Source organism: Falco biarmicus, chromosome 13, assembly GCF_023638135.1.
Source record: "Falco biarmicus isolate bFalBia1 chromosome 13, bFalBia1.pri, whole genome shotgun sequence".
Lineage (NCBI taxonomy): Eukaryota > Metazoa > Chordata > Aves > Falconiformes > Falconidae > Falco > Falco biarmicus.
Genome location: NC_079300.1, coordinates 1,860,690 through 1,872,821, shown reverse-complemented (window position 1 = coordinate 1,872,821; position 12,132 = coordinate 1,860,690). Strand labels below are relative to the sequence as shown.

At 44.3% G+C, this 12,132-nt stretch overlaps 3 protein-coding genes across 10 annotated transcripts in view; 1 reads left to right on the top strand and 2 right to left on the bottom strand.

The window, feature by feature from the left end:
- TIPARP (TCDD inducible poly(ADP-ribose) polymerase) overlaps positions 1-3,421 on the bottom strand; it is a 40,925-nt gene extending 37,504 nt beyond the window's left edge. For both annotated transcript variants that reach the window (XM_056357950.1, XM_056357952.1), the window contains exons 1-2: positions 3,268-3,421; positions 338-416 (exon numbers count right to left, since the gene is read on the bottom strand). The gene's annotated coding sequence lies outside the window, so the exon portion shown is untranslated. The remainder of the gene's footprint in view (positions 1-337; positions 417-3,267) is intronic.
- Positions 3,422-3,444: 23 nt separating this feature from the next.
- On the top strand, positions 3,445-7,385 carry SSR3 (signal sequence receptor subunit 3). Its single transcript, XM_056357961.1, has 5 exons — positions 3,445-3,690; positions 4,350-4,476; positions 4,886-4,984; positions 6,012-6,143; positions 6,841-7,385. Exons 1-5 carry the CDS (start codon positions 3,552-3,554, stop codon positions 6,905-6,907), a joined length of 564 nt encoding a protein of 187 aa, XP_056213936.1. The 5' UTR covers positions 3,445-3,551; the 3' UTR covers positions 6,908-7,385.
- Positions 7,386-10,182: 2,797 nt separating this feature from the next.
- Positions 10,183-12,132, bottom strand: part of KCNAB1 (potassium voltage-gated channel subfamily A regulatory beta subunit 1) — a 72,559-nt gene continuing 70,609 nt past the window's right edge. For 4 of the 7 annotated variants that reach the window (XM_056357960.1, XM_056357954.1, XM_056357956.1 and 1 more), the window contains exon 13: positions 11,082-11,416. In XM_056357960.1, the coding sequence (XP_056213935.1) occupies positions 11,217-11,416 (200 nt within the window). In that variant the 3' untranslated portion in view covers positions 11,082-11,216. Of the gene's footprint in view, positions 10,689-11,081; positions 11,417-12,132 lie in introns of those variants that run through there. The other 3 variants (XM_056357955.1, XM_056357957.1, XM_056357959.1) reach the window with 1 other exon arrangement.

The following is a 12,132-nucleotide window of genomic DNA, read 5'->3' as shown; positions in this document are numbered from 1 at the left end:
CAAATGACCAATAATAATCAAGATGTTCAAGACTGCTGGCTACACAAGCATAGCTACATAACCTCTGGCATCCACCTTAGGAACGCCCAGCTCCTCCCACCCCACACGCAGTCCAGGCACCACTTACACTCCAGGTACTTGTGCACCGACCTGCTAGAGACACAGAGGAGAAAAGGAACCATTATCTGGTCAGAACACCTCTGTATCACTGTGTTGCTCTTTGCTACCGGAGCTACAAAGAGTCACAGCTCTTCGGTCCTAGGGCACCTATTCCTGGCACTGTTACGGTGACAGAAAGAGCCACCACAACAGCTTTCTGGTTCTGTTCTTGACCCACCTGAAGTTGCTCCCTGTCTGTGCTGTCTGCCAGGAATTTCCACTTCTGCACATTAAGGATTCTTTTAGCATTTCAGCACCTAAAGGAAGAGAAGGCACAAATTAACGAACTGAAAAAACCCTAGTAATAAGTTATAGACTCATTAGGTTTTTGTTTTCTTTTTGTGTAAGACAGTCATATTAATGAAAACCATTCTTATCCCTTGGGACATTAAAATTCGTATTAGCACAGAAGATGACAAATAAAACTTTGCTAAAGAGCAGACTTATTTACTGTTAATCACCTGCCTTGGAGATTCTACTTTGCAATCTGACACAGATGTGTTTTGGAGTCTATGCTTTACATAGATATGTGGCAACAATAAAACAGACAAAACAAATCCTGCTGGGAAATGTATTTCCAGAATATTTATCACTGCTGCTGTGTTTTAGAAAGAAATTTGGTAAGAACCATACTTCATGAATTACAAAGATAACAGCATTAACTTTTCTATTAGGAGAACTTTTGCTTTTGATTCACAGAGCCATTGTTCCTCTGGTTTTGATGCCATATGTTCCCAACAGCTTCTGAATGAGGATTCAGACAAGACAGTCAGCACAATGCAGATTTAGGCATTTAAACAAAAACCTGAATTGTTTTGACAGAAATTGGTGGCCCAACCAACTATGATATACTTAAAGTGAGTATGAAGCTTCAGTGACAGTTTCGTTGTATGCAGTGTTCTGCTTAAAGCTACAGTTTGCCAATGCCAGGATTTTTAAAAAAGCAAAGTGCTCATTGTTTTTTCAAGAAAATCTTTCATCATTCCACTGCCAAAAGCAATGTCATACTTCATCTTAATGGACAGACAGATGGTCACCAGGCAGATTTTGTTCCAGAATGATACCATCCTTCTCATGTAAATCCAAACCAAGACCAAAAAGTTAATTACATTGCACAACACACAACAAATTTATCCAGATAAGCAGAGGGAAGAAATCTATAAAAGAACAGAGTCATGATTGCATCTGAATCTTGAAACAATCTTAATCTTTCCCACGGTTTCCAACTACTTCACACAACTCTAACAATGTTCTTTAGTAAGAAAATTCTTACGATTGATAACACTAATCGAATAGCGGTTACCTACTACGCATTTAGTTTTAACGTGTTTTACAAAGGAACCAAGACTGATCTCCACTCTTGTTGGAGTACCAACCTCAGCACAGATTTCAGAATGCCAACTAACAGGCAAATAGCATTTCCTGCCACTGGAAGCCATAAACTGCTGAAGCCATTTCAGAACAGGTTAATATAACCCAGAGATGCAGGGCATAAGGAACAAAGACATTAAAAGGAAGAGGTATCCATGTGTTTCATGTAGAAGATGCTTGTCAAAAAAGAAGAAATCAGTGAAAGTCAGGCATGCTTGCAAGTTCAGTGAAATACACACAAGCATCTTTAGGTGCTTAAAGACAGCAATCCACTAAAACATTGCTGATGATCTCAATGATTTCCGCAGAGAAAATGATATTACATTAAAAAAGGCAGAATTCCTTATTACAAAAACCCAGAATTTTTCTACTTTAAGACAGTCACACAAAATATTTAGAAATTGAGAATAAACAGCTTGATAATATAATCCAGTTAGGTGTGGGAGTCATCACCAACTGCTGAAAAGCATTAAAAGCATCTACGAAGGACAATGCCTAAAGTTAGTATCTAGGCAGAGGACAGCCATATATACTGGTTAGCTGCAGGGGACACATCACCTGCTGATTACAAATAGGACACAGGCTTCCCCGCAACTGAATGCTCGCACAGGTACATGACCTGTGGCATTACTCCTGACCACCTGTGTGACGACACCAGGCGCAGGGTAAACGCCTGACCGGGACCACGGGCCAGTACCACCGCCCGTGTGATGAGGAGCTGGGGGTCGATGAGGGGGCAAGGCCGGGGTCCCCGGCTGTGGCATCTGGAGAGCTGCCCCCCGCCTTCTGCGCACGGGCATGGCTGCTTCTGCTGGTACTCAGCTACTGTGCCTCATCTGATGGGCTGGCGTGTCAGCTACCCCAGCTTGGGAAACCCTGCTGGAGAGGTATTTCCAAGCCACGAAGGAAGGTCTCGCTAGCAGAAGGGTGACCCCCATAGCTGCCTGTAGATAAGGAGACATTAGTGGCATTGCTCTGCTAGCACACTGTGAATCACGTAAATTCACTCTCAGTTTGGTCTTTGGAAATTTATTACAAGGTTCAAAGGCAGAGTCCTACAGCACTTAAATGTTTTCTGAAACTATCCCAATGAATTATGATTTCTGATTGTATAAATTTCATTTCATTTCCAGCTAGTATCTCCTCATTGCATGACCTACCTTCTCTCGCAAGCAAAGAATATTACTAACTGGGGGAAAACAAGTAGGAAGAATGACTTTAATGAAAAGTTGAAAAGATACACGCTTTGTTAAATGAAGTTTCCTCAACAATGTTATAAATGCTAAGGGGAAAAGTGCTGTCCCAGGAAACAAGGGGCGCTGCAGGCACCCCAGGCCACGGGGGCCAGCCCACTGAAGCTGTATCACGCCGCAAGCCCTCCGCAATTTCCAGCCAGACACTAGCTGACCCCCGAAATTTCTGGGGGCTCCCACATGCCAGTAAGACAAACCGCAGGTGGGCCGTTAGCAAAGCTGTGCGGACCGCTCCCCACGGCTTCCCGAGCCGGTGCGTGTGCGGCGGGGAGGCAGGCCGCGCTCCCAAGGGCTGCCAGAGGCGCGGGCAGGGAGCCAGAGCCGCGCCAGCAGCGGGGCCGGCCGGCTCGAGTTGAGGAATCTCCCGAAGAAAACCATGAGGGGGCCACCGCCGAGGGCCTACAGTGGGTCCGCTCCACGCCCCAGGCCAAACCGACACGGGTCCAGGCACCGCCGGCAGCCCGGCGCCCCCACGGGTACTCACTTGCCTCAGCCACCGGGACCCGCGCCCCTCAGCGCCCGCCGGCCCCCCGGGGCAGCCCCCGGGGCAGCAGGCGGGCTCCGCATCGAGGCGCCCGAGGAGCCGGCGGGACCGAGTCCCACCAACAAGGGGCAGCGCCCACAGCTGGCGGGGCAGTAACGGCCGTAACGGAAAAGCCCCGCGCCCCGGAAGTGCTACTGGCCGGGCCGGGCCCGCCCCCGCCCCGCTGGCGGCCTGACCCGGAAGCAGTCGCGGCACGCTGACCGTGGCAGGGCCCGCGTCCCGCTATGGCTCCCAAGGGCGGCCCTGGCGGGCGGCAGCAGTCGGAGGAAGACTTGCTCCTCCAGGACTTCAGCCGCAACCTCTCCGCCAAGTCCTCCGCGCTCTTCTTCGGCAACGCCTTCATCGTGTCCGCCATCCCCATCTGTGAGCGGCGCGGGTCCCGGCGGGGCGGGCGGCAGGCCCTGGTGTGGGGGCCCCGGCGGTGCGGGGGGCGAGCGGCATGCCCCGGGGCGGGGGCCCCAGCGGTGCGGGGGGGTGAGCGGCATGCCCCGGGGCGGGGGAAGCGGCCGGCTCTGAGGGGAGCGGGGACTGCCCGCGGCCCGCTTCGGGCTCCTGGCCCGCTACCGGCTGCGGGTGGTGGTCCCCGGGCTGCTGGGGCTCACCTTGCCCGTTTGGGCCGACTGGCGGGGTGTCCTGGCTGCCAGCGTGCCGTGCCGAACGCGGCCCGGCAGGCTGCGTCGTGCCAGCCCGGGGCAGCGGGCACGGGCCGTGCGGCGCCCTGTGGGGGGGGCGAGCCGCTGAGGAGCACTGACGTGTCAGCGCCGGTGAGCCCGGCGGGCGGGCGGCGGCTTCTCACCGAGCCTGGGCCCCTCGGCCACAAGCAAAGCAGGTATCTGTGTTCGAAAGTGGTTTTTAAGGCAGTTCGAGGAGCCCTCCAAGTGATTTTGCAGGAACTGGTTTCGGTCTGGCAGAACCAGTGCTGAATTACAGCGCTCATAAACTCCGTAGGACTCCTGTGGGGGCGCTTTTCTTTGAGAGCGAAACTGCTCAAAATGTCTTTTTTTTTTCTTTCTTTCTTTAAGGGCTTTACTGGAGGATATGGCATATGGATCTGGTTCAGTCCGCAGTCCTGTATAGCGTAATGACCCTCATCAGTACCTACCTAGTAGCTTTTGCATATAAGAATGTCAAGTTTGTTCTCAAACACAAGTAAGTTTGGTGGCTCTTTGAAGTAGAAATTATTATTAAATAATTCATCAAAACCAGCTTTTCCAACATTTTTTATGAATGTCTGAAATGTTACTACAAAATCTATTTTATACAGAAGTGTCCCCTAATTGGTTTCCTTTACCTCTCTTGTAATTGTGAAATAGACTAGTCTTGTCAGCTAAGAGTACAACGAAATAACAAAAATGCCTTCATTCTCAGCAGGTATTGCCACAAACTGTAGTTGACTAATACTTTTAGTAATTTAATTATTTCTTATTGTCCCTTCAATTCAGAAAAACTGTTCAGTGTCTTGCTTAATTTTTGTTCTTCTCTGTAACAGCTTCCTATAACCCCAGGGTTGGGATTTCTTTTAATTTTTCAACTCTAATGTAAATGGTGTTTCTTACAGAGTAGCACAGAAAAGAGAAGATGCTGTTTCCAAAGAAGTTACTCGCAAGTTGTCTGAGGCAGACAATAGGAAGATGTCTCGTAAGGAGAAGGATGAAAGGTAATCCTCTCTGTTCTCTTCATTCTCTCCCTTCTTATAATACTGCCTGGTGTCTTTAAGGCTCTAGGTAGGGTGTTGGGGACTGTTGCTTTGCCATTGGGTTTTTTTCTGCATTCTGGTAAGTAGAATCACAGAATGATTTGGGTTGCAAGGGACCTTAAAGATGATCTAGTTCCAGCCCGCCTGACATACTGTCAGTTCTTTGTTCATCCATAAAGCCTTTTTGAGGCGAGTGATCAATGAAAGGTCTCAGACATTGAAACCTTTATCAATAGGTCCTATAAGGCAGCCTCTCAGTCCTCAAGCCACAAAGCAAAACAACACAACTTACTGTATACAGGCCTTCTGATAACTCCTCTGAGGAGTAAGCATCATGGCTGTCTTCAGAAATCAGAAAAGCTCCTTTTCTTAAGGATGGGCCACTGTGATGTATTTTGCGTAGTGGCACGCAGGCTCCTTCAGAATAGCATTTCCATATACTGCTGGGCCACACTGGCAATCACTGGTTGTACTTGTTACCCCTCACTGGCACATGTCAGTGTGCAGATTTCCAACTAAATAGGTCATACTAATATCCAGGCTATACCTGATGAGTGTATTGGGAAGCACTTAGTATTAGATGCTCATTAGGGCTGTACAAGGCATGAGGTAATGACCTGTCAGGTCTTTGGAGCAAAAAGCCTTATCTTCCTTTCTAATTTCTAATAGCAAGGCATGCAGGTGGCACGTTAACAGATACAGGCTCACAAGAAGTGTTACTTATGAAGGGCTAGGTTTGATGTGCCTGGTAGGAAAACAAGCGTAAGCCATTTAAGTGTACAGGTGCGGAGTATATGCAGGGGTTTGCCTTTAAGTAATGAGTTGACTGGTAGTTCTTGCTGCGCTCCATCTTTTAGAACCTAGCTATAACAAGAGCAGCCGTATGTGGTTTAGTACACCCTGGGTGTTAATCGCTTCACAGTGGTGTCTGTGCCAGGATATGCATGGATTTAAATAAGTTTGAAATAACGTCTCAACTTCTTCCTAGAATTCTGTGGAAGAAAAATGAAGTTGCAGACTATGAAGCAACGACTTTTTCCATCTTCTACAACAATACTCTCTTTCTGGTCTTGGTCATCATTGCTTCATTTTTTGTGCTGAAGAACTTCAACCCCACTGTGTATCCTTTATGTCATGCTTGAAACAACTGGAGTCTTACTCCTATTTGTTGTCAATAGTAGCTATGCTTCTCATGTGGGTTATGAGATTACTCTGTTGGTGCCTGCAGTTTGTTGTAGTATCACAGCTTAGAAACACTGTAACATAAAAATAGAGGTGTCAAAAAGAAAAAAGTCCCCGTCATCTAAATGTTTAACATCTTGCTTTAAAGATACTGGTTGGACGATACACAGAAACTCTCAGGGCTTTGCTGTTAACAATTGTAATTGTGGAATGAGGAGGTGGCTTGTGTTCTTACAGGATGCTGCAGCAGTGGTTAATTGTCAGGTGCTCTTACGCCACAGGATTGTTTAGTTTCAGTAACCTTACAAGCAAAATTGTTACTTAAGCAAATAAGTACTGCCAGTCAGGGCCACGTATGTTAATTAAAGATCTTCTGTATTTAAGCATATTTATAAACACTTTTTTAAGAGAACAGGGTAAACTTTAGGCGTGTCTTAATTTTGAGGTGAAGTACAATGTCAGCGTCCTGCTAACAGCCTTGATTGTAAGCTATATTTCAAGTGATGATGTTGCAATTTCAAAACTCGTAGACAAAGACCATTTCAATTGCTTGTTTTTCATAAAACTTGTACTAAGTGTTCTATGCAAAAGAAGTGGTGCTTCACAAGTATATGTCCTTAACCTTTTCCCTACAGAAACTACATTCTTTCTATAAGTGCTTCATCTGGACTGATTGCTCTGCTATCTACAGGTTCCAAGTAGATAAAACCCCACAGCAGTTCATTTCTGTGAGAGGGTTCAACTATCATACAAAAGCTTAAGGGTGGAATAGGAATACATTTTTTGTTTATAATGTGACTGCTTGAGGGTATGGGGGGAGGGTTTGAATCCAAAAGGAATTATATTTACTCTTGGGATCTTTACACATTATTCAATAACAGAATTGATGATTTTTTTTACTTACCTAGCAAGGAAACGGCGTGTGAGCAGTTACCAAACGTAACCTTTCCAAAGCACCACGTAGGTGTGATGGTGCTACAAACTACTAGGCGAGTACAGCGTAGTGGGCTGCTACACAGCAGGCCAAATAGTTACACTTAAACCCCCTAACAGACTTCCCCTCTAAGTTTGGTGACTGTTACAAGAGCCAAACTCACTGGTGATGAAAAGTGACAATCCACCATTTATCATTGTAACTTGAAAAGTTTTAATAAAAAGGAGGCGCTTTTTTGTCATTTGATTCCTTGTATTTCCATTCCTAATTTTTAAAAATCCCTGGTATGTTCATGGGCAAGCAGTGTGTGTAGGTTTGTCAAATCTTCCTGCCTCTAGGAGAGAGGAGTCTTCTACAAGTTAGTGTACATACTGTATGTGTTGGAAATACTCCTCATTTTTAAGTAACTCGGAGTCAGGACAAATCTTAAACTTCCTAAAAAAATACTTCTGAAGTGGTTTGATACTTTCTGGTCCCGTCATCGTCTCCCCCCCCTTTCATCTCTAAAGTCATAAATAAATATAAAACAGTGCCAGTTTGCCTGGCACAACTTAATAAAAATGCTTTAGCTAGCTCTTTATGATGGGTTTATCAGATAATCCTTTTTTTCATGCTATTGGTGAAGCCGCTCTTAAGTTAAATGCTAAACTCTGCTACTGTTAATGGAATTCTATTGTAAAAGTTACAGATACTGCCATTACAGACTTGGAATCCTAAGCAGGGAAGAAAGAGAAAGCTTATAATCAGATTTAATGTAACAATGACTTTGCTGATCTTAACTTCAATGAGATTTGTATTTATGTAAAATAGAGTAAAAATGAAGATTCTGGAGTGCAGGAGACAGTGTATCTGGCCTGCCTTAGAGTATGCAGAGTTTGTGATTTCTCTAGTTCTGACAAACGCAACCAGGGCAGTCTCACAAAACTATTACCTAATGACCCAGTGCCTGCTGACTATTAATACTCAGCATCCTTTGGGATTGGGGGTTGGATGGGGGTCTTCAATCTCAACTCTCCACTGCTTGAGTTACTTCTACTTTGCTTCCCAGTACAGATAGTACTCTTCATGTGCTTACATCATGAAAATTCCAGCAGTTGTGGTGCACTTTAGAGGTGCCATTGAAATTACTTTTCTGGTCGGTCATTCAACACTCCAGATAAACTTCGTGGTTTTCCCTCAAAATAGTAGATTTTTCTTTTATCGCTTCTGCCTCCTTATTTGCTACTGAAAGGAGACTTCCCATATTGCTGGTGCCTGCCTTGCATAATTTTACTTTCCTTGGCCTATCACTTATTGTAAAGGATATAATTTGTATATATTTTAGTCTGTTTAGCATATGTAAAACAGATTTCTAACAGACCTATAAACAGTCAGAATCAAACATGAGGCAAGGTTGGCTGCTCTGTAAGCAACAGGACTTGAATGTTGCTGTTTTGCTGTCACGGGTGATTTGTTTTTGAGGTTTTTCTGGAGGGTTGTGTTTGTTTTTTCCCTTGCAATCCCCACTGCAAGTTCCACCCACTTTCTGTGGTATAATGCCAAAAGTTAGCCTAAGGATGGGCTACTGCTGGGCATCCCATTGCCCTCAGAGCATTAGGCAAGCTGACTTAAGCTTTTGCTCTAAGTAAGGGCAAATGCCATCTCATTTTCAATTTTTTTTTAAAAAAGAACGTTGGGAATTGATGTATTTTTAATACGTTGTTGGATTCCCATGAGTGTGAGAAGGGGGAGAGAGAACATTAAGTTGTACTGTTGGTCATGTTGGTCACGTTCTGTTAACTTCAGGCCAAAATGTTACATTCACCTGATGTCTGCCTCAAGAGACTTAACATCTAGAAGTACCTTCTCCGAGACGCACAGCCAGCCCAGCCCTTCGCTCCCCGGCTGTACCTGCTTCTCTGGCCCGAGGTCATTGTCCGTTGCCTGGCCCAGGTAGCGCTGAGGATTAGCGTGTCCCTGTGGAATGATACACACCCATTTTCAACGTAAACCATTGCTGTTTCAAAATCAGTCTCACCATTAGTAACAGGTCTCTTAAGTATAAAATTAGATGCACAAAATGCTTTTATTGTGTCCAAGCAGAAGTCGAAGTCAGACTGCATTTCTGGATATACAGTAGCTAAGTTCATTTACACATACCATAGCTCATGGGATTAAATACAGGAGAAGACAACTCAAGTATTAGTATCTGTTCACATGGCTCGTGAACACTGTGCACGCTCTGCAGATATCCTGGATTTAAGGGGACTAGAATACAAGGGTCCTACAAATACTGTACATAGTTGTACCCCCCTAGGAAATAGTGCCCGAAGTACACGATTCAATACGAGTGAGAAACAGCTACTGAAATCATAGATGTGTTTTACAAAGCAAACTCATGGTGAACTATGACACGGGTCTTAAGATGGGCAAATCAATATATAAATGCTTACTATCAACTCCTGTAGAGGGATGAAATGCTCACAAAAAACTACCTGATTAAAATGTGTCTTAAAAATACTATGCATTTACTTATGCCCGATTCCAGAACAAGTTAAAGCAAATGTAGCCTTCCACCAAATTACGTACCTGATTTTCTTTCTGGTATTTTTCAGCAGCCATATATTATATATGTATTTATAAGTATCTATATCCTTAAAAGCTCATGAATATTGAAATTTGCAATAGCTCTGTCTACAAGCAGGCAGAAGTAGAGGCAGGTTTCTGTAGATGCAAAACCCAATATTTTATCATGGCTTTCATGGTTTAAGGTTAACTTAACATTAGAATTTGCAAACAGCTGTTGTTTTTATTAACCTGACATGCGAGGTTGGGTTTTCTACCTGTGCTCTTCTGTCTTGTACTCAGAAATATGTCCTATGAGCACTCCACAGCTGAAGTAATTGTATAGTTAGGAGCTGAGCTATCTAATTTCTAACTAATTCTCCGTATTACATCCTTTATTCAACTACAAACAAAATCTAAAGCTTATATTCAGCATAAAAAAGAGAACAGAAAATCTGAGCTTGCCCCTTCTATCTGTTAACCTGAAGAAACTTTATAGTTGAGATTTCCCAAATATGGTTTTATTAAAACCTTAAATTGTGTCTGGCTTTTCTTCATTGAAAAAATAGATCTGTACATCCTTCTTTAATTACCAAGTACCTGAAGGTTATAAATTATTTTTTGCTTTACAAGTGTTTTCCACAGCACAAGCATGAGGTGCTAAGAGTAAAGTAAAAAATGAATTCAGTTGAAGTTAAGAAAATACAAGATCATTCTTGGTTAGAAGAGAGATAACTGTGCTTTTAAATTTCACTGCAGATTAGTAGCAACAGCACACATCTCAAAGGATCCAGTGACAGTAGACACCAAGCAGCAAGCTGCTGAATGATTCTCATGACCGGATATTAATTCGGGGCTGTACTTCTGTACAGAGCACTTTTTAAACCATGCAGTCCAGGTAATTCATGCATTGCATTATGATCTGTAGTCCTTCTTGCTGTAGGGCTTATTTCCCAGAATATTATCTATTTCGTTTACAATATGGGATGTCATCTTTGGAAGGACCTGGGGGTAGAAGAAAACTGATGTTTAATCAAGCTTCCATTAAAGGTTTTTCCAAATCTAAATCTAAATTTTATCAAACAACATTTCCTCTGGGTTTTTAAACATCCATCTAATACCTTTCTGCCTTAAAGGAAAAATGGCTGCAGTATCTTTACCCAGTGAGAGAATCACAGAAGTACTCTGAAACTTCACATGCACGGTGTTGCCCAGCTGCAGTGGAAAGCAAGCTGGTGGCAAGAGCACCACGGGAAGCTCTTATTATGAAAAGCAACAGAGAATAATTAAGGTGGGTGCAAGTGACACGTGCCCCACAGAAGACTTAGCACAGAATATATCACAACATGCCCTGCAATTCGGTCTGTTGCTTTTTCAGGTACATTAAACCTGCTGGTGCCACCCTTCTGTTACTGGATACAGCTGTAACTACTGCAAATGGTGCCAAGTCATGGGGATACACCATAGGTTTGTGTAATTAATGTGCATAACTAGAACTGGAAGACACCTGAAACAAGATACAAAGTATTAAAACTATATTAAAAGAAGTAGGGTGCTGGTACCAAGGCATGCTGGTGTTACCCGCACAGGGAGCTGAACAGTAGCCCACCACTGGGCTGAGGTGCCACCACCACCTGCACTTGCCTGTATGGCTCCAAGGTTCTCTATCAGCTGCTCTGGGTTGGAAGATCCCAGAAGGACGGAGCTCACCCCTTCATTTCTCAGGCACCATGCTGGGAATAAAGTCACAAGTTGGTCAGGAACATAGGCTTTGCGACATGGCATTACTCCAGATCCTAATGCCTGTCAGAGCTTCTGTCTGACAGAGCCGAGTAACTGCCGGCTTCCACCCGTGAAGGGACCATTCGGAGAAACAGGGAGGTCAGGGCTGGAGCCCCGAGGATGGCCCAAGATACACTAGACCTCTTGTCAATCAAAGCCTGGTGATGATGATGCTGGAAACAATCTTATTTCAAGTAATTTTTAAATCTACCACTTAAATTTTTTGTAAAAGAATGTTATTATTGCGTGAGGCTAGCGGACCGAGGGTAACCTCAAAAACAATACACAGCATTTTAATATCCTACAGTGTGTTTTGTTCTTTTACTGTGTTCCTTGAAACGCGTTGGTGCCCTGGGTTTGGGTTAGCCTTCTCCTAATGAGCTGTTGCTTTGTCCGCCTTCAGTCTTTCCTTCTTGCATTTTGTTCCATAAGCCCTGATAGCAAATAATCATTTAAGCATTTTAAATAATAAACAGATCTATAGATACTGGCAAAGATAAAGCCATCCTTGCTCCTGTTTGAAAGGCGACACACCTTTGCCTGTGCCACATTCACCTAACCATCCCGATACTTAACAGATGTCAGGAGCACTTACAGAGCTCCCCTGGCTGTAGGGGTCTGCATAGGATCTCGCCTGCACTCTGCTCTCACCAGCCCGTAAGGCACC

Excerpts from the sequence above, each read along its gene's own strand:
- SSR3 (XM_056357961.1), top strand. The coding sequence starts at position 3,552 with ATGGCTCCCAAGGGCGGCCCTGGCGGGCGGCAGCAGTCGGAGGAAGAC. Across the intron at positions 3,691-4,349 it reads CGTGTCCGCCATCCCCATCT|GGCTTTACTGGAGGATATGG; the intron begins GTGAGCGGCGCG and ends TCTTTCTTTAAG. Across the intron at positions 4,985-6,011 it reads CGTAAGGAGAAGGATGAAAG|AATTCTGTGGAAGAAAAATG; the intron begins GTAATCCTCTCT and ends ACTTCTTCCTAG.